General features: G+C 44.8%; 1 protein-coding gene across 7 annotated transcripts in view; it reads left to right on the top strand.

Annotated features, from left to right (window-relative positions):
• Positions 1-21581, top strand: part of SCUBE2 (signal peptide, CUB domain and EGF like domain containing 2) — a 69849-nt gene extending 48268 nt beyond the window's left edge. For all 7 annotated transcript variants that reach the window (XM_036325314.1, XM_036325315.1, XM_036325318.1 and 4 more), the window contains 7 exons: positions 8293-8463; positions 10671-10838; positions 11533-11694; positions 12594-12791; positions 13901-14053; positions 19141-19220; positions 19921-21581. In XM_036325314.1, the coding sequence (XP_036181207.1) occupies positions 8293-8463; positions 10671-10838; positions 11533-11694; positions 12594-12791; positions 13901-14053; positions 19141-19220; positions 19921-20073 (1085 nt within the window). In that variant the 3' untranslated portion in view covers positions 20074-21581. The remainder of the gene's footprint in view (positions 1-8292; positions 8464-10670; positions 10839-11532; positions 11695-12593; positions 12792-13900; positions 14054-19140; positions 19221-19920) is intronic.
• Positions 21582-21890: the final 309 nt, after the last annotated feature.

Raw genomic sequence — 21890 nt, 5'->3', positions numbered from 1 at the left:
GGAGGTTTTTGCAGTAGCTTGCATTAGAGATGGTGAGGATCACAGGACACTAGTGCCATAGAGATGAAGAGTAGGGGTGGACAAAGGGGACACACCCGTAGGATGCTGCAGCTCCTGATGGAGCAGGGAAGGGAGAAGTCTGGGGTAATAACTGTGTTTGGACTCCAACTGTGGGAGTCTTGGTGACGGGGAGGGTAGAGATGCACTTATAGAAAGAGTAAAGCCAGAGGGGTAGGAAGAACTGGGCAGGGAAGGAAAGAGAAGCATTCCCTTTAGGCGAGTTGAATTTAAGTTGTAACAAGACTTCCGGATGGAATGGGAGTCTAGGGAAACAATTTCCTCTCTCTATGTCCAGACCAACCCTTCTGCGTCTGTCTACACATGCTCTGACTTGCCTTTTGTTAAAATGGAAGAACAGCCCATGCTCCTACCTAAGGCTCCTACCTCCGCTTGGGTCTGCAGCCCATTCTCTCTCACCTTCTCGAGAATGTTGCTCCTGCTATTGTCCCACTGAACCGCCACACACCACCACCCCGGTCTCTGAATTCTCCTTTTCTACTCGATCATTTCCAACAGCACACAAACCTATCTCCTGTCTTAGAAAACAAACACCTTCATTTGACTTCATGCTTCTCTCTGATTCTTTAATCCCGGGTTGAGCAAAACTCCTTGAAAAAGTCTAAACTCACTGTCTTTGCTTCCTCTCCTCCAATATTTTCCTTAGCTGTAGCCAATCTGGTTTTCATTTCCAACCCCACCACTAAAATGGCTTTTTCCAAGATTTCTAACAACCTTCACATTACCAAATCCAGTTGCCAACACTCACTCAGATACCGCCCATCATTCCCTTCTGGAAACACTTTCTTCTCATGGGTTTCAGACACATGTCTGGTTCTCCCCCTGCCTCACTGGCTGCCCCTTTTTTTATTTTCTATGCTGGTTCTCTAATTTTTGACTTTTCACTATCAGGTATCCCAGGGCTTAGTCCTCTATCTCCCTCCTCTATCCTCACACTCTCCTAGGAGACCTGATCCAGTGCCATAGCTTTAAATGCCACCACCTGCTGGTGACTCCAAAATTCCCTCTCTGGCTCTGGCCTGTTTTGAGTTAGGGATTTCTCTATTCCAGAACATTTTTTTTTTTTTTTTATCACACACACACACACAGTAAAATATTTTTAAATTTATGAATGTTTACTTGTTTAGACATTACACTATACTGTTGACCAATATGTTATGTCCATTATAAAGACAAAAGTATAAAATACACATTAAGTAAATAAAATTTTTCAATAGCTGGCTAGCGTCTTAAGGTAGTGTATTTACAATTTGGCTAGGTTCATTGTTAACAGTAGTGGTCATAACTCCATTTTTCAAGCAGTCTTTTTGTTAATTGCTAGTATTTTGGCTCAACTTTTGTCAGATCTGATTACATCATTACTGTTTCTGTACCATGATGTAGTTTGACAAAGAATGACTACTAGGCCCTGGCCGGTGTGGCTCAGTTGGTTGGAGTATCATCCTATCCACCAAAAGGTTGCAGATTCTATTTCCATTCAGGGCACTTACCTAGGTTGTGGATTCAATCCCTGGTTAGGGTGCATATGGGAGACAACAGATTAATGTTTCTCTCTGCCACTGATGCTTCTCTCTCTCTCTCTCCCCCCCTGCCCCCTAAAATCAATTAAAAACAACAATACATAACCCCGGGTGAGGATTTAAAAAAGAAGAATGAGCACTAGGAGGAAAGCTGTGCCAGCCCTGGCCCCTCCATGTCGTTCACCCTGCTTACACCATGGGTGCTACCTCCCCCCAGGTTTCTACAGGAATCACTTTTTATTTTGTGCCTTTTATTTTGTGACAGTTTGGTTGAAACTAGATAATACAATCTGGAAATCTATTCAATCAGGCATAGTTACACTGTGATTTTTCTCACTATGTTGGAAAAAAGTGAATCAGTCAATACCTCCCACCCCCGGAGTGTGGAATGCCTCTTTGTTCTTGAAGACCATGTGTCTTCCTGTGTCTCTGACTCATGGAGATGTGTACTGACTGAGGGCCAATCTTATACCATTTACTAACCCAGTGAACCTTTCTTTCTTTTTTTAAAAAAAATTTTTTTATTGATATCAGAAAGGAAGGGAGAGGGAGAGAGAGATAGAAACATCAATGATGAGAGAGAGAATCATTGATTGGCTGCCTCCTGTCCACCCCACACTGGGTATTGAACCCGCAACCCAGGCATGTGCCCTGACTGGGAATTGAATTGGTGACCTCGGTTCCTGGGTCGACACTCAACTGCTGAGCTACACTGGTTGGGCAAACCATTCTTTCTTATTATTTTTGAGACAAAAATTAATATCCGTAGATGTGGACGTGTTTTGCACACAACCAGTGGATCATCCTGAAACCCCTGAGTTGTAATATTCTACCTTGGAGATCAGCTGTACAACCCAGGCCTTTTTAATATCAACGTTGCATGGCAAACAAGCATCTCAAGCTCAGCGTATCTAAACAAAATATTGTATCCCCCTTCCTCTCTCCCAAACAAAGCCTGTTTCATCTCGGTAAATGGCACTTCTATTTACCCAGTTGCTCAAGTTGAAAACCTCTCAACCTCTCAATCTGTCATGCTCTCCATCCAACCCATTAGCAAATCCCTCAGCTCCGCCTTCAGATTATATCCTGAATCTAACTACTTTCGTCCATGATCACCTCTGGGTTCCAAACCACCGTCTCCTGCCCGGTCTGCTGTGACAGGCTCTGAATTGTTCTCCTCACCCTTGCCTGCCTTTAGTCTTTCTCTAAGCAGCAGCCAGAAGATCTTTTAAAAACATGTCAGATCGTGTCACTCCCCTATCCAAACTGCCAACACACTTAAACTTCCGATGCCTTTACCGTGATTTTCACGAACCTATGTGATACGGCCCTCGCTTGCTTTTTAAAATTTATCTCCTACCACCACCCTGCCCCTTTCACTGTGTTACTGCTACATTGGCCTTTCTGCTACTAGGCAAGGCCTTTGCAAGTCTATTTTCCTCTGGTCTCTGCTGGCCTTTCCTGGCTACTTTTTTACAATGGCACACACAAACTCACCCCCACCACTCTTTGTCTTCCCCTCTTACCCGTTTTATTATTATTATTATTATTCTCTTCATCACACTTACCACTAGTAAGTATTCTACTATATACTTATTTGTTTGCTCATTTATTGTCTGTATTCTTCACTAGAATGAGAGCCCTTTAGGGCAGGGCCATGTCTGTCTTCTCTGCTGCATCCAGCTCCTAGAGCAGGGCCCTGCACATACTCATTGCTCAGTAAGTGTTTTTTTCCTTGTTATTGAATTTATTGGGATGACACAGGTTAACAAAATTATACAGGTTTCAGGTGTACAATTCTACAACACATCCTCTGTGCACTGTATTGTGTGTTTACCATCCTGAGTCAAGTTTCCATCCATTGCAATTTATCTCCCTATACTCTCCTAACACCCCCACTCTCCCTCCTCCCGGCAATTGCCACACTGTTATCCATGTCCATAAATTTTTTCTCTTTTTCCCCCCTTTTATGCTCAATTCCTCCACCACCCCCACCCAGCTTCCTCCTACCTCCACCCCCGACAGCTGTCAAGCAGGCCTGCTCTCTATTTGTGAATCTGTCTCTATTTTGCTTGTACCTGTCTTTCTCTGACTGGCTTATTTCACTTAACATAATGTTCCCCAGGTCTATCCATGGGGTCGCAAACAGTAAAATTTCCTGCTTTTTTATGGCCAAAAAGTATTCCATTGTATAAATGTATCACAGCTTTTTTATTCACTCATCTGCTAATGGACACTTGGGTTGCTTTCAGATCTTGGCTATTGTAAATAACATTGCAATGAACATAGGGGTGCATATATTTTTTCAAGTTAGTGTCTCAGATTTCTTCAAATAAATTCCAAGAAGTGGAATTTCTGGGTCATAAAGCAGTTCCATTTTTAATTTTGAGGTCACTCCATACTGCTTTCCACAGTGGCTGCATTACCACAATAGTTCACAGGGGTTCCCTTTCACCACATCCTCACCAGCACTTGTCATTTGTTGATTTATTAATGATAGCTATTCTGACAGGTGTGAGGTGATATCTCATTGTGGTTTTGATGTGCATCTCTCTGATGATTAGTGACGTTGAACATTTTTTCATATGTCCAGTGGCCATCTATATGTCCTCTTTGGAGAAGTGTCTATTCAGGTCCTTTGCCTATTTTTTAATTGGGTTGTTTGTTTGTTTTGGTGTTGAGTTTTACAGGTTCTTTCTAAATTTTGGATATGAACCCCTTATCAGATGTATCAGCAAATATGTATCTCCCACTCAGTGGGTTATCTTTTCATTTTGTTGATGATTTCCTTTGCTGTGCAAAGACCTTTTAGTTTGATGTAGTCTTATTTGTTTATTTTTTCTTTTGTTTCCCTTGCCTGAGGAGATGTATCAGAAAAAAATACTGCTGTGAGAAATGTCTGAGATTTTACTGCCTATATTTTCTTCTTGGATTTTTATGGTTTTGAGTCTAACTTTTAAGTCTTTAATCCATTTTGAGTTTATTCTTTTGTATGGTCTAGTTTCATTTTTTCTTTGCAAGTATCTGTCCAATATTTCCAACACCCTTTATTGAATAGATTATCTTTACCCTATTATATGTTCTTGCCTCCTTTGTCAAATATTAATTGGCTATAAAGGCATGGGTGCTCAGTAACTATTTAATTGAATGAAAGAGTAAGTGAATTTTCAGAGCAGCAACAAATGAAATCCCAAGGGTAGTTTTCAATGTTAAGAAAAAAAAGGACAAAGGGCAAATCTTTGGGGAAATATTTACGTTGAGGGCAAAAGAGGCACTTTGCAGGAAGTGAAACCTCAGCCCCAGTTAATTAGGCACGAAGAGAACATAGCATGCACTGGGGGGCCCAGCCAGGAAAGCAAGCGCCAAGCTGGGCTCATGTCTCTGCCCCAACTTTAAGAATGTTTTCAAATTGCAAACCTGAGCATACACCAGAAACCTGGACAGACATGACAAATCAAGCCCAAGGGGTTGCTCCTGTTATCCTGAGAGTCTCATTTAAAAGCCGTTCCAACTCGGATCCTGAGGCCCCAGCACTGCTTAGAGCATCCTGGCTCCTGAGCTGTGACAAAGCACAGCCCTGGTCACCCTGGGAATCCCCGTGGGCTGCTTGTGGCTTTCCTTCAGAAGTCAAGGCGTGATGCTTCAGAAAACAGTCAGATGCTAGAGACTGACCTCTTTTATTAGGTTCACCATCTTAGCCACAGAGACACCACAGTGTTTGCCCATAGCCTGCAACCCTCACAGGCGGTAGTGTTGAAAAGAGGGCAAGCCTTCAGGCCTCTTTGTCGCCATTAATCCTGGTCCCGCTGGTCTCTCCCTTTTGCATCAGAAAAGCTTGCTTGTGTTTTTCTTTTGAAGACAGGGAGAAAAAAGCTGTGTGGGATTTGGGGATGGGATTTTAATGGTCACTGAAGACACACAAAAGCTTTGCTGCGATCTCGCAGTGTTCTGGGGGCAGTTGACTCCTTTGTCTGGGGCAGCCAAACAAGCTGGCTGCTGGAAGAGAAGAGAGCCGACCCGGACGTGTGAGTGAGGTCTCTTCAGGCAGATCTTCAGCACATTTGCAAAGAGCTGTTTCGGGCGTCTCTTCATGGCATTTCGGAATCACTTTTTAGTGCTGAGCTCATTCTTACCTTGTGAAAAGAAACAAGTGGATGTGGAAGGTGCTTGGCATGAGTTATTTCTGTAGGTCTTTCTCGCTGGGAGGAAAATGGAAGCTGTGAGTGACAGTGTGAGTTTGTTTATGGGAAGCAGGCCTTTCACTGGGAGAGAAAAGAACTGGTGCCCTCTTTCCGCAGGGCAACCCAAGGGGCATTCCTCAGCCCTCCGCTCAGTTGAGAAATTGCAACAGATGTGGGCTATTGTGAGGTTTCTCAGAGTGTGAGCGTGAAAAGGCTTTGGGGAGAGGGGGGCGTTAAATAGTTCTAAGGAGAGCTGGACACCCAGAGCAGCAGGAGCCCCTCTTCTCGGTGAGAGCCAGGGCTACTGCTGTCCACCCCTGGAGGGGATCCATTTTCTGCCAGAGGATGTAGGATGGAACAGACCGTGCTGACTGACGGGAAGTGATAATTAATGGGGCTGTGGCAGTCATTGCCATCAGAGGGGCACTTTCTCCTTAGGTGAGTGAGTGCTGTGGAAACAACTGTTTCCAACAGGAAATGGCTTGGGCTCCCGGGGTTCCAGGAAGCTTAGGTTTTACTTACCTTCTGCCCATCTTTATGACAGTTGTCTTGTGAGAGGTGTGAAGGGATTATGCTCCCCTTTACTGGCCTGCTGTGGCCATTCGGGTAGTCAGGTGGGACACAGAATAAAAAGTCATCCATTCTTACTACATAATTCAACCCAGCTTTTCAGGGGAGATGAGCTGAAACAAGAGTCATTATGGAAACCATTATCCAGTAGGGCTGCATTTAGAGACTAAGTCTGGAGTGACAGGCTTGGCCTGCCACGGAGCTGTGCAGCATACTCATTATACTGTTGCTTGCCAAGAAAGCAAAAGTTTGGATCACTTTTAATATTTTTTTAAAAAATCATAAAATTAAATGATATGTGACTATTGTAAAAGAAAATCCAAACAATATATTTAAAAAAAGTATTAAGACTTAGCCTTTAGAGTAGACCTTATTGATTGATTACATTTAAGTGTAAAAATAATATTTGAAATGTGGCTTCTTTTGGCTTAGTATGATTTTTTAAAAGCCTCATTTTTTAAAAAATTATGGAGTGAAGAATGAAAAGACATTTTTATTGCTGTAATAAAGAACTGTGTCATGTTTAACCCTAAAAGTATATATGTGGATTGCATTGGTAAGAGAATGAAAACAGGTATTTCCCCTTACAGACATTCAAGAGGTATACTAGCTAATTTTACCATGTGATATTTTGTTTTCTATTTCTTGATATCTTAAGTATAAATTAGAATGTGTTTATTCCAGTCAAACTTCCCATAATGCCCCATAGAGAATCCTTGACAACATCTTGAATTGTTATTCAGTCTGCATTTTTGTTAAATAACCCTTTTCTCCCTTAAACTCAAAGTTCTTGATCTCACCTTAGGTTCATTTCACAGACTGGCTGTGGGAACTTGGCCCAATTATTTAAGGTGCCCACGTCTCTGTTTCTGTAAAATGGAGCTAACAATAGCACCTAGCTCCTTACCGTTGATTTTAGGAAGAAGTGCGATAATGGACGTGGAGCTTCGGGCATGGTGTCTAGTAGGTTGTAAATACTGAACAAATCTAGTCACTAGGAAGGTTATTTTAATGGTTATGATGATGGTGTTTGAGTATTATACTAGGAAACTCAATTTAGTGTGTTTACTTTACATTCATATCCTAAAATAAGATATAAATCCACATTTAACTAACATCACCGAAAATATAATCAAAAGCATAGTTTATTAATTTCCTTGTAGTTTATTCTTTCAGGAGATATTGATAAGGGTTTGTTCTTTGTAACATACCAATTGTATTATAAATATGATCTGTGCTCTTCCGAAGAGTTATCTGTAAGCCCTTGAGATCACGCCCCACAGCCACCAGAGAGTGAGCTTTCCGGAACAGAGCTTCTGGTTGTATTCCTCTCCTTTCCATGGCTGCTTTACCTGCACAATCAAATCCAAATGCCTGGCACTCAAGGACTTTTCCAACCTATTCCCAACCTTTCTTTCTTCCCTCTCTTCTCCTATGTCCTGCGCGAATCTTTACAACCTGCCCCTTTTCCTACCTGGGGGGAGATCCTACTCATCCTTCAAGGCCCAACACAAATGTGGCCTCCTCCAGGGAGCCTTCTAGGATGGCACCAGTCAGAAGTAAAAGCACCTTCTTCTCTGCTCTCCCATTACTATGCCTATGTTCAGTGAATGATTCTCAACTTTATCATTCTCCTAGTGGCAGCCCTGTGAAGTAGGGAGAATTGGCAAGTGCTTGTGCTCAAAGATAATTAGGGCCACTGTGATCCCCGCCCGGGAGCTCATGGGGAGAGAGGACTTGCGAATGCCTCTGACAGTGGGTGAAGGGATCCTGATGGAAGGGTGTGCACAAGGAACCCAGAGGTGCTGCACATTCTGTATTCAGCAGTTCGTGTAGGGGGGTTTGTGGTCAATGCCATCTGTTTTCCTTCATCTCCAGCATTCACATTGTCCTTCCTTGGCCTCTGTCCCCTCACTGACCAGACTGTTTCCCCCTTTGGCTAGTCAGTTGCAGGGCTGGGACTTATTATGATGGATCACAAGAACGCTGCATTTTATGTCCGAATGGAACCTTCCAAAATGAGGAAGGACAGGTCACATGTGAGCCATGCCCAAGACCAGACAATCCCGGGACCCTGAAGACCCCAGATGCTTGGAATGTGTCTGAGTGTGGAGGTAAGGATTCGCCTGCCCCTTCTCACTCCTCCAGTCTCCAGTGTCATTGTTCAGACAGAAGGTGAGGTGCACTTCAGTAGGGACAGTGCACACAACACCTGGACTTCTGCAGCTGGGCCATGTTGAGTTCCTTATTGGCTTTCCAGTGCCTGACACAGTCTGGGAGATGCTCCGCTGAATAAACAAATGAAGATCTGATAGGATACCTTGGCAGGAAAAAAAGGGTGTAAACATTGCAATTGCATGCTTCATTCACTGTAAGTAAATATACCCGCAGACCTCAGTGATCGCCCAATGGTAGGGACTATTGAAAGTGTTAAAACAGAGAAAGTAGTTCTCATTCTTTTTTAAAAATATATATTTTTATTGATTTCAGAGAGGAAGGGAGAGATAGAAACATCAGTGATGCGAGAGAATCACTGATTGGCTGCCTCCTGCATGAGCCCACTCCCTGGGCATGTGCCCTTGACCGGAATCAAACCTGGGACCCTCCAGTCTGCAGGCTGACGCTCTATCCACTGAGCAAAACCAGCTAGGGCAGTAGTTCTCATTCTTTTTCCAGCTTTGATCTCAAATTTATAGCATATTGATTTTTTTTAAAAGTACCCATCTGGCCGAAACCGGTTTGGCTCAGTGGATAGAGCGTCGGCTTGAGGACTGAAAGGTCCCAGGTTCGATTCCGGTCAAGGGCATGTACCTGGGTTGCGGGCACATCCCAGTAGGAGATGTGCAGGAGGCAGCTGATCGATGTTTCTAACTCTCTATCTCTCTCCCTTCCTCTCTGTAAAAAATCAATAAAATGTTTTTTTTTAAAAAGTACCCATCTGGTTATTTTTTAAAAATTTATATGAAGAGTTTTGTATCATCTCTTATAAAATGTTTTCTGGAGCCAAGCTCACTTAGGTTTCATGGGCTCCTTCCCTGTTCATTTTATTAGTAAACATCTTCCTCTTCATTAAATGGAAGAAAGACCAGTGGTGCTGGCACTGGGCTCAAACGGAAGGTGTGATCTGACATGGCGAGTGGTAGGGATCCCGCAGCCCCTGCCTCTCCCTCCAGCGACTCCCAGAACCAGCTTAGTTCCCACCTGAACGACTCCAGACTCAACAGCAGCTCCTCTTTTGGTTTAAAAATCAGGTCCTCGGGTTGAGGGTTACTCTCACCATCACTTTGACCTGTTAAGAAACTCTAGAACTGACTGCAAAGCTGACAGAGAGGCACCGTGGGGCATCTGTTCACACTCGTATGTGACCTTATTAAGACATATTTATAGTAATAAGCACATTAGTAGTAATAATATTAATTGCTAACATGTGTTGAATATTTACCCGGGCCAGGCATCATGCTAAGTGTATTACATGAATTTCCATATGGTTGTATCGCTACGACAGCTTTAGGAGGTTAAAGTGATTCATTCAAGGTCACGCAGACAAGAAATAGAGGATTTGGAATCAGACACTAGGTCTGCCAGACTCCAGATCCTCCTTTGGGGGTGTGTTTGTTAAATGCCATCGTATCTATAACTCATGGGTAGAAAGACGACCATGAAAATTAATGGTTAGGAATACAAGAGACAACAGATTTTTATTGCATCATACCCATGACAAGCTAATTCTTAAGGAACATATACTTTTAGGAATCCTTTTGTTTATGACAGTGCTTCTTGTCATAAATTAAAAGTAATAAAGTAAGGTGCTTAAAGTAAAGACCACTGGGTCCCTCTGTCACTGCGGACGAGGTTGCTTGGGTTTTGGGAAAACAGGACACACCTCAGGGTAAGGAGATATGATTTAATAAATATAATTGGTGAAACTATCACTGGGGTGTAATGGGCTGGGTGAGGGTGTCGTTCTGAGTCGCATAAGCACACTGACTTGAGAGAACCCTCTCCCTGGGCTCCTGCATGGCCGGGGCCTGAGCTCCATGCAGTCCTAAGCCTGGAGCACACCCAGCCTGCTCCATCCTTTGGAAGCACTTGGCACTGGGCCCCTTGGTCTCCCTCTTTGCTCTGTGCTGTGTAGCCCCGAGTGTAAACGTCAGGCGCTCACAGGCTGCCTGCTCGGGTTCAGCAGCAGGGCAGGACGGGCTCCTCGCTGAGGTGGGCTGAGGTCGGCACCGGCAGGCCTGCCTAAGGTCTGATCTCATTGCAGGGAGATGGGAAAGGGTTGGACCCTGGCCCTTGCTCACCCAGGGTCATTGGTCCCCAGGTCTGTGCCAACCTGGCGAATATTCTGCGGATGGCTTTGCACCCTGCCAGCTCTGTGCCCTAGGCACATTCCAGCCTGAAGCCGGCCGTACTTCTTGCTTCTCTTGTGGGGGAGGCCTCCCCACCAAACACTTGGGAGCCACTTCCTTCCAGGACTGCGAAACCAGAGGTGAGGACCTGGCTTGCCTTTTCCCAGAACTGATTTTCCCCTTTGAGAACCATGGGAGTCTGATAAAGCTCCAATCAAGCCCAGCCCAGAGGTGCCCTGTGTGATGCCCCAGTGGCCCGGGGAGGGTACTGCTCCATTCACCCCCGCAGATGTGCAGGGAGCATGGGAACCCCCTAGACACAGTCCCCCCAGCCACCTGGGCCCCTTCAGACAGGGCTGACTATTGGGACAAGCAGGGAGAGATGAGCAGGTGTACATGGGTTCCTCGGCTCCTTCCTCCCAGCCTTCCAATATCTCAGCACCCCATTTACCTAGAGTTGCACCCCACTTCCCCCTGAGCCCCACTCCTGCTGCCTCTTGCAGGAACCCAACTCCACATCCGGTGTCAGTTCTGCACCCTCAGCACTCACACATGTGCCTGCTTCCGCCTGGCTCTGCATGGACCACAAACTCTGAGGAGACACCCCTACTTTGCTCCCTTTGCATTTTTCTCAGCGACAGGAGTCACAAGTCCCACCCAAGCTGGCTATTTAGGGAATTGAGTGTTGATTAGCCCCAGCTTAGTAAGAAAGCAGTAGTTCCTTTGGGATAAAAAAATATTACACTAACTGTGAAACCACTTATGTTGCACTCGATGAAAATAGTCTTTTTTCTTGTTTGTTTTTCATTCTCTCCACTCTGCCCGCCCCCACAGTTCAGTGTTCACCTGGACATTTCTACAACACCACCACTCACCGATGTATTCGTTGCCCGGCGGGGACATATCAGCCCGAATTTGGAAAAAACAATTGTGTTTCTTGTCCAGGAAATACTACAACTGACTTTGATGGTTCCACAAACATAACCCAGTGTAAAAGTAGGTCTCTCTCTAAGGCAGTGGTTCTCAACCTTCCTAATGCCGCAACCCTTTAATACAGTTCCTCATGTTGTGGTGACCCCCAATTTCATTGTTACAAATTGAACATAATTAAAGTATAGTGATTAATCACAAAAACAATATGTAATTATATATGTGTTTTCCGATGGCCTTAGGCGACCCCTGTGAAAGGGTCATTCGACCCCCAAAGGGGTCACGACCCACAGGTTGAGAACCGCTGCTCTAAGGCCTTTAGTCCTGATTACCCAGGGCAAGTGCCTGTCCACTGGGGGCAGTGTGTGTGTGTGTGTGTGTGTGTGTGTGTGTGTGTGTGTGTATGCGCGCGCCAAGTGTGTATGCTTCTTGCCTTTGGTGCCAGAGGTGAGTATTCAGCCTGCCCCACACCGACCGATAGCTAATTGGAATTCTCTTTCCTACTTAAAAATAAAACATGGCCTTAACCGGAGGGAAAGGAGAAAGAAACAGCTGTCATGTCTTCATCAGAGGCCACTAGGGAAGGGTCAGCTCTCTGCTGAGCCGCTTGCTCTGTTCTCCCTGTGTTGACAGACCTGGGAGTTCTGTGTCATGGTTCCCTTGGCACTTGCACCTGGTGAACAACACATATGAGCCCTAAAGCTGCCCTTTTGTTTGATGAATGCCTGCCCCTGACCTTGTGCGCTTTCAAGTTAGTGAGAGAGCCGTGCCAGGAGCTCTGGAGGGTGGCTCTGTGTGGGGTGTTGGTGGAGTTGGGCTCCCAGCGGAGTCCTGGGCACGAAGGGACAGACTCAGCCTGGGATGGTGTCCTGGGCCGGGACGGCTCTCTTCACCGGGCTGCAGATGGCTGTTACAGAGCGAAGGCTGGGCAGTGCCTTCCTGACTCGTCCTATTTCCTCTTCCAGACAGAAGATGTGGAGGGGAGCTGGGGGATTTCACTGGCTACATCGAGTCCCCAAACTACCCAGGCAATTACCCAGCCAACACCGAGTGTACGTGGACCATCAACCCACCCCCCAAGCGCCGCATCTTGATTGTGGTCCCCGAGATCTTCCTGCCCATAGAGGACGACTGCGGAGACTACCTGGTGATGCGGAAGACCTGTGCGTCCTTCCCCTCTGCCCTCTCCCCTTCTGCAGCCGCTGGGCAGCCTCAGCGGCGTGCTCCCAGCTTTCAGTGTGAGCCGGGCTGAGCATGTCACCTTCGCCTTAGAACAGAGATGGGACAGGAGTTTTTAGAGTTTTCCAAGAAACAGAATTTCAACAAAACCCCCACACTGAGGCCTCTTGCTGACCCCCAGAAGAAGTGGGGTTCCTGCAGGTCAGTCTTCCCCTCTGTGTCTCTGGGACCCTCTTCCGCAAGGACACAGAGAGTCAGTGAAGCAACTCATCACGTGGGGACTGACGGAGGCAAAGGGCAGCCCAGCCAGGAGGGACCCACCCCCATCCTGACACATGACCCAGTGTCCACAGGGACACGGCCATTGACACAGCTCAGAGGCAGTGTCCTGAGTGGGCTCTGCAGCCAGGCGGCCTGGATCTGGATCCCAGCTCCACCTCTAGGAGTTCTCTGGTCTTGGATATACATTCTGGATTTTCTATGTCTCGGTTTCCTCATTTGTTAAAATGAGGATAATAGTTGCTACCTCATAGGGTTATTATGAGGAATAAATCAGTTCATATTCATAAAGCAGTTAGAAAAACACTGACATATGGAGCCACTGTGTAAGTATTTGCTATTCTTAGTGGTGGTTACAGTGGCTGAAGTCAGGTGCTGGTTTGATTCCTGACTTTTCCACATTCTGGTTGTGGGACTCTGGTCAGGTTACAATGTATGAACTTCCCAAGATTTTCAGAGGTTTCATGGGATAAAGTTATAGAGGGCGTAGCACACTGCCTGGTCCCGGGAAGCCCCCAGTAAATGGTGGTGATAATCACCAGATCAGGGCAGGGATCAAGGGCCCCTCCTCAGTCCTGCACGGAGTGCTGCTGGTGCCTGGCCATGGCCTTCCAGCTGCCTCCCCTGGGGGCCCACACCACCAGATGTGTGCACTCGATTTCCAGGTCTTTGGCCCTTACGATGGCTCAGCTGAGTCTGAAGAGCTCTGGAGCACAACTTGTTTTATGGTGTGAACCTTTGAAAAGAGGAGTGTCCATTGTCTGCCTGCTCAGTGATGAACCTGAATTCCACCCCCTCCAACTTCCCTTCACAGCTTCATCCAATTCTGTGACGACCTATGAGACTTGCCAGACCTATGAGCGCCCCATCGCCTTCACCTCCAGGTCAAAGAAGCTGTGGATTCAGTTCAAGTCCAACGAGGGAAACAGTGCCAGAGGGTTCCAGGTCCCGTACGTGACGTACGATGGTAAGTGCTGTGGAACTCAGGTCGCCTGCTTTGAACAGAACCAACTCCGGGGCCAGCTGGTGGCTCGCAGACACGCACACATGCTTAGAAGTCCAGGCAGGATAAACAGAAAGGACATTGCTGACTCACAAGTGCCGAATTTTAAACAGCCATTTGGGGACACAAAGATGTTTTAGAAAAGAAATAAAAATGAGCATGTATTTCCTTCTGCAGTTCGGGATCGAGAAAACCTAACTCATAAGATTTCCGTTCTGTTACAGGCAGAGACTCATAGACCAGCACTATTTTTTACAGATTACAAAGACAGACCATTCTGCTTAGGCTAGAAAAGAATAAAGACACCTAATGTTTGGTTTATTCTTCCAGTTCACTCAGCACTGAGACCAAATTGCTTTGACAAGGTTATTGCCTGTGCTCAGTCTTATACTTTTCACTAAATCAAAATTTTAAAATGTTTATTTATAAGATAATCATAATCACTGTCTTTGAAATTAAGCCGTTTTTGAAGAAATTAGTTTTCCCATACACAACATATTTAATTCGTAAGATATTAATGATTTCCCCTGCTTCAATCTAAACATATAATTTGGATAATAAGATACACGTTCTAGTAGAAATTTTCTAATTCATTGGATGGCTCTAGACAAGCCATCTGGATCTCTGCCTTTACCCTCACTGAACAGGGATTATAGTACTTTCAAATATATATATATATATATATATATATATATATATATATATATGAATGATTGATTTCAGAGAGGAAGAGAGAGAGTGAGAGAGAGATAGAAACATCAATGATGAGAGAGAATCATTGATTGGCTGCCTCTTGCCTGCAACCCAAGCATGTGCCCTGACCAGGAATCAACCTTGACTTCCTGGTTCATAGGTTGATGCTCAATCACTGAGCCATACCTTCCGGGCTAAGCATCATTTTCTTAATGTAGTAGTGATGGTAATCATTAAACTTAAGGTAAGAGCCCAATAGTATAATCTATAGTGAATTTGGTGCAGTGCCCACCACATAGTAAAAGCTCAATAAATATTAGTGTATTGTGATTGTGGATTTTATTTAATAAAATAAAAGTACTGAGAGGGAAGGAGGAAGTGCAACTTCTGGCCCTGTCTCTGCCACTGACTGTGTGATTTGGGGCGAATCAGATGGCTTTCCTGGTTTCATTTCTTCTTGTTAAATAAAGGGGTGGCCTATGTGTGCCCTAGGGCCCCAGTCAGCTCTGAGACTTGGTTGACAAACATTTACTAGGAGTGCAGGATGGACTGTGTCCTGGAGAACCTCGTAATCTAGTGGGGGAAGAGTCATCTGTTCATTTGTGAACTTATTCATTCATCCATACAACCAATATTTAATGAGCATGCACTGTGCCAGGTATTGGACTAAGTGCTGGAGACAACATGGTTAGTATATATGTAATAGATGCTAATGAGGCATGTACAAAACTCTGTGTCAGGATAGAAAAAGGGGCAGCAGTTAATTTTGCATGGGTTTTGAAAAGAATAGAGCAAAATTTCAAGAGATTTGGGTCTTGAAAGAACATATAAGTTTCTTTAAAAATAAATGGGAGGGAGAACATTCAAGAAGAGGGAATGACATGGGCCAGAGGATGGAGTACTTGCATGTGGGGAACCGATGATTTGGCCAGTTGGTAAGGTGCCTGGGGCTTAGCTGTGAGAGATGAGATTAGAAGGGGGTGGGGTTAGGTGTGAGGGACTTTGCCAAACTCAGAAGGGTGGATGTAATCTTATAGGAGTCCATTGAAGGTGGTTAGACAGGTGCCAAAAGTAGGCCTTTTGGAAAGACAATATTGTATGGATTTCCTAAAAACACTTCACATAGTTTTTTTTCTAACATGTTCCAAAAGGTAGGATTGTCTTCCCTATGCCTGAAGCCATGTCAAACCCAAGATAAGGGCTCTTAGTCTCAGACTCCTAGGTGGTCACAGGTGCCTCCCAAGTGGCTCTGCTGAGAGAAACAAGTGCCTCATCTACCTGAAAGCAGCCAGCTGACCACCTCCCCTCTATGGAGTCAGGAAGGAGCCAAAAAGGACAGAGAGATGCCAGAATGTGTCACCAAGGCTCATATACTTTAGTCTTGCCGTTTTCAACTCTGCCTTTGAGATAGAAGAAACCATCTTGATATTTTGGGTTCTTTTGTTAACTCTCACCTGAAGCTACTTGAGAGAGAGAGAGAGAGACAGACAGACAGACAGACAGACAGACAGACAGACACTGATATGAGAGAGACACATCAATTGGTTGCCTCCTGAATGCACTTGACCAGAGTTGCGGATCAAACCTGCAACTCAGGTATGTGCCCTTGACTGGGACTCAGAACACATGATCCTTCAGTGCTTTGGGGGCTGATGCTCTAACCACTGAGTACTCTGGTCAGGACACTACCTTGATTTTTTAAAATTTAGATAAAGAACCAGGTGAAATGACACACAACCCTGATTAGGCCCACAAGCATGTGTCTTGCAATGCCAGAGCAGAAAACAGTTGAAAACAGCTGCTTTGGCCATGTAGAGAAGCCTGTTAGGTCTTCACTCAGAGCCTACTTAATCGCTTTTTAAAAAACATATATTACAGCAAGTTTGATATCTGGTTTCCAAACATACAAGAACAGATGGGCTGGTGAGGCTACTTCCTACAGACTCTCCCACTGACCTTGGGAGGACAGAGGAGACTGTCATCATCACTGACATGGATTGAGCATCACTGGGCGCCAGGCATGCGCCAAATGCCCTTGGCACAGCACATTCCTCACAATCGCCCATGGAGTAGACACGATTCTGTGCTGATTTTACAATTGAGGGCACTAGGATTGGGAGATTTGAGTAGCTATCAGAAGGTCATAGCAGCACAAAGTTGCAGACGTCTTTGGGACTCCAGGGCCTGAGTTTTTACCTACAACACCTGAGTGCTTTTCTCAGGATAGTTAGAGCAACTGAGGAGACAATATTCGCCCTTCGACATCAGAGAAGTCCAGACCTATAGAGAACGTTGATGAGTTCATTTGTGCCAAACTGATGACAATTGCCAGGAAGCAAGATGTCAATGGATTGAGAAAATGCTCCAGGGAATGGCAATTTTGCAGCTTACTTTATACATTCCAAGTAAAGGATGAGATGTAAAGGGGGGTTACATGAAATCCATTGGTGGTAAATTTAGGGGTGAGAGAAAGCAAAGCCGGGGAAATATCTGAGATTGGATAAAGAGTAAACAGAGAGACAAATACTTCTTTTACATTGGTGGGTACAGTTAATAACATTCACAGCACATAGAGATGGTGTGAGGGGAACAAGATAGCAATGAGGGGTTGTGGTCTCGCGGTCTGGTGCACCCTGAGGGGTCTGGGAAAAGGGGATTACTCATCCATTGCTTTCATAGATGCAAAAAGACAATAGACAGGCTTGCTTAAGGTAAAAATTGACCTTTGTCAAGGAAGCTACAGGCCTAGGACGTGATTACCCGCCATGACTTGCTTTTAGTGAGGAATTTTCATGTTCAGACCATTCTGTGTGGTTACTTTAAGTCTCTGAGTTTGTAAGGCCCCCTGAGTTGGTCAGATTTATAGTATGTGGCCTCTTTTTCGTCCATAGCCCTTACTCATATTTGATATTTACTGAAATAAAAGACCAAGAAGATAGAGTACAAGTGATACTGTACATGTGTTAAATTAATAACTATGATAATTATACTATTAATTTCCATTTACCATCACTTTACTAGGAGAAACTTCTTCAAGAACTCCTCCCACGTGGTTCCAATGATGTTTGGTTTTATTGTACCTGATATGCATATAAAGAGGCAATTTCTTTGGCCTGGAATTTGAAAAGGATTGTGTTTTGCATATGCTTGATTTGAATTGTGACTGTAGGGAACAGACTGGAGTTTGAAGGAGGGTTACATTTGGAGAAGGTTCATGTTGTGTGCTCTGCATTTAATGTGTATGTCAGGACCCAAAATTATCAACAAGAAAATGAACATAGCATCCTTCCCTCTCCAACCAGCCAAATTCTCCCCATCCCAACCCCAAGCAAAAAAAAAGGAGAGAAGAGTTGTGCTAGATAGCAAAGAAGCCTGATTGTTCTACATAATTCAAGGTCAGAGAGAGAAAATGAGGAAGGGAGAAGGGAGAAAAGTAGAGAGGGAGAGAAGAACCACAAGCCTGAGAGAGCTCACCAGGGAGTGAATATAGACAGAGAAGAGATGACATCCAAGCACTGAGTCCTCCGACTCCCTACATTGAAAGGTCAGGAAGAGATGGAAGGAAAGCCTCAGACAGACACCAGTCGGGTAAGAGGAAAACCAATGAGCCTGGTGTCCTGGAAGCTGAGTGAAGAAGCGGATCAGGAGGAGGGGTGACTGGCCAGGCCAAATGCTACGGATGCATCTGATGCATCAAAGAAGATGAGGACTGAGAGTTGACCTTTGGGATTTAGCAACATAAAGGTCACTGGTGATTTCAACAAGTGGTTTTCAGGGAGTGGGGGGTGGGCAAAGTTGAGTGGATTGGGTTTGGGAGGGAACGAAAGGAGGAGAATCAGAAAGATTCTTCTGGCAATTCTTTCAAAGAGTTTTGCTATAGAGGAACAGAGATGCAGGATGGATGCTGGAGGAAGAAATGAGGTCAAGAGAGGGACTTTTTTTTTTTTTTTTATCAGAGACCTAACAGCATGTTTGCAGGCTGATGGAAAAGACCAGTAGAGAGAGGAAATGTTATCATCTAGGGAAGAAAGGGAAGAATTATGGAACAATGCCCTTGATTCGGTGAGAGAAGATGGAAAGTGAGCACAGTGGAGGGATGGGCCTTGACGGATGCACAGAGGGTTTATCTGAGGGGAGAGGGAATAGAAAAGGGGGTGCAGATGCCGGTAGATGAGAGGAGGTGGTGGAGGAGTCTGAGGACACTCTCTTCTGATTGCTTTCTCAGTATCTGAGTGGTCATTGTTCCTATTGCAGCTGCAGAAGGGGCATTTCTCAGAACCTTATAGAAAAATGAACGACAGAGTGAGTTTGGAAATAACGATACCATACAATGCAACACATGTCCTTTATTCCAACAGAGGATTACCAGGAACTCATTGAAGACATAGTTCGAGATGGCAGGCTCTACGCATCTGAGAATCATCAGGAAATACTTAAGGTGAGTCTGTATGTAAGGTGGACTCGGCAGCCACCCCAGGGCCCCAGGCACTGCGGAGGGAGGTTTCCTCTTGCTCCACGTGGCTGCCTTTCAGACCCGGAGCCTGCTCTGGGCTGAGCTTATTTTTATATTTTCACTGGACTTCAGGTTTTTTTTGTTTTTGTTTTTTTTTTAAACAAATGCAGGAAGCGTTCGTTAGTGTTGTCGAGTGTAGTTGTATTTTTTGACTTGGCGATGTGTGGTGGAGGAGCAGTAGGAACCTTGCTTATCATAAAGCCAAGCCAGCAGCAAATTGTGCTTTCATGTTGATTCTCCAAGTAATTGAAGATCCTTGGCTCTTGATCCTCCAAAGGTGAAATTCACCAAATCTTAGATATTTATAAGTAATTTTCAATAAACACTTGCCATATCACTAACCCAATAAAAATTCCCCAAATTCCAATTTTATATCTCATCCAGTTTAGAAAAGGAAAACAGGGTTTTTTTAAATATTAAATTTTCCTTTATAAAAGTAATTCATGCTTTTTGTCGATAATTAGGAAAACTAAAAACTGGGTGAAACGATAAAAATCGGAGGAAACCATTTTCACAAAGTGTTTTTCAGCTACTCAGCCTAACACTGGGTCATTATAGTTCCATTGGCGACATGTCAGCATGTTTAAATAGTTTGGCCCAGTAACAAAAGTCCCGTTCTTTTTAGGATAAGAAACTGATCAAGGCGCTGTTTGATGTCCTGGCCCACCCCCAGAACTATTTCAAGTACACAGCCCAGGAGTCCCGGGAGATGTTTCCAAAATCCTTCATCCGATTGCTACGTTCCAAAGTGTCCAGGTTTTTGAGGCCTTACAAATGAGTCTGCCCACATGGCACCCAGCACCATGTTTCGCCTGTGGGGTGGTGGGCTGAGCCGTCTGCTTCTGCAGCCAGCCTACTTGGATGTCGCTGCCTCTAGTAGCAGTGACTTGCTAGAGTTGAATTTTTATAGATAATACAGATGTTTTGGTAAATTGAACTGGTTTTCTTTCCCAGCATTGTGAATGTGGACTGGAAATGGCTTTGGTCTCACCCGCCTCTCACGGCTGTGGGCAGATGTCTTGGATACATCAAGGGCTGGCTGAGCTGGACCTCAGTCAGCTCAGGTGAGACTCACCTGACTTTCCTGTTCTCACTCCTCCTCAATCGCACTGTGAGGGAAAGGAGGCCACAGAAGGGGCTGCTCGTCTGAAACATCAGCTTCCTCCAGCCCAGCCCTCCCTAAGGAAGCCCTCTGCACCCTGGGTTTAGGCTCTGAACAGGCAGAGAAAGGAAGGAGGAAGGGAGGGAGGAAGAGCCCTTTAGGCACCATCCTCACACCTGAGACCTGGCAGGACTCCGTGTCTCCACAGCCCTCTCCTCCAGCCTGTGGCCTAAGTTTGATCTCAGGAGCTCAAATTCTAAGCATTGATCATTTTAAAAATACTTAAAGCAGAAAGAATTAGAAATACAGAGCTAAAAACTAAGCACTTCCTCAGACATAATAATATAGGCCCATTGACGCCTTCCTTGTGACCAACTCCCACCTGTAGCAAGTCCACAGCGCAGGTTCCAGCACCAGTTGTGCCTTTACACACGGGCCTGGAGCATTCAGGTCAGAATCATCTACCTTTATGAAAGAGAAATTTCACACACCCTGAGTCAGGACTGCTAAGCGTCCTATTTTCATAGTGGGCTTCCCACTGTGGGTGTCTGAAGTTCAGGTGGGACACAGTGCGGACCAGCCTGGTAGGCTCGCCTTCCTTCCCCACTCCCCAAGGTCAGAGACGGACTCAGCTCCAGCACAGGAGCAGCACCACTGAGGGTGGTCTCACCTCTGAATGGTCACCCCACTGCCAGAAGCAGCTACACAGATCCCGGTTTCTGTATCTCAGAATCATCTCACCTTTGGTCAGCACAGCAGGGCCCCATCATCATTTTCTCCCACAGGAACTTGAATTCAACATTATTGAATTTTTAAAAGTTTAAATCCATAGGCAAAAAATCTCATGACAGTAAATAAAAATGGTTTCTATCAAACAAGCTGCCATTTCCCTAATGAATGGGCTGACGACACACAACCATCGTGTTTTGTTCCTTTGTAAAAAACTAACTGTACACAGTTCTCTATACCAAAGTACTAAAAAATGGTTAACAAATATTTTTTATTTGTATTTTTAAGACAGCTCTGTGAAGAATAGATTTTAGAATGCAGGTATGACGGCAGAGAGCAGTTAACAAATATTTTTGAAGAAAATGAAGACTATTTCATTATTGTTGAAATCACTTTCACCTCAGTGTTTTGTTTTGTTTTTCAATCTATTAATAACATCGATCTTTTGAAAAATCCTCATCAAACGTTTCTTCTTTATTGGGATGGGCCCTAAAAACCCATTTCCAAGCGTCTCTTAAAAAATGTAAACTTCTTTATTAAAAAAAAATCATTAAAACTAGCACCTGGAATTTGTAATCCCAGAACTTTGCCTACATTTCTGAGTCTCCACATAAGATGAAAAGTCAAATGTAATATAACCCAAGTCAGCGGCCTGATCGGTGTGGAGGTGGGGTGAGCTACACCTGGCCATCCTTGTCCAAGCACAGTAGTGACTTTGTGCTCATGACTGCACATCTGTGTTGCTGATTCCATACAAAGGGTAG

The sequence above is a fragment of the Myotis myotis genome, unplaced genomic scaffold (assembly GCF_014108235.1).
Source record: "Myotis myotis isolate mMyoMyo1 unplaced genomic scaffold, mMyoMyo1.p scaffold_m19_p_10, whole genome shotgun sequence".
In the NCBI taxonomy this organism is placed as follows: domain Eukaryota; kingdom Metazoa; phylum Chordata; class Mammalia; order Chiroptera; family Vespertilionidae; genus Myotis; species Myotis myotis.
Note: the sequence above shows the minus strand (reverse complement) of the source record. Positions and strands in the feature narration are given on the sequence as shown.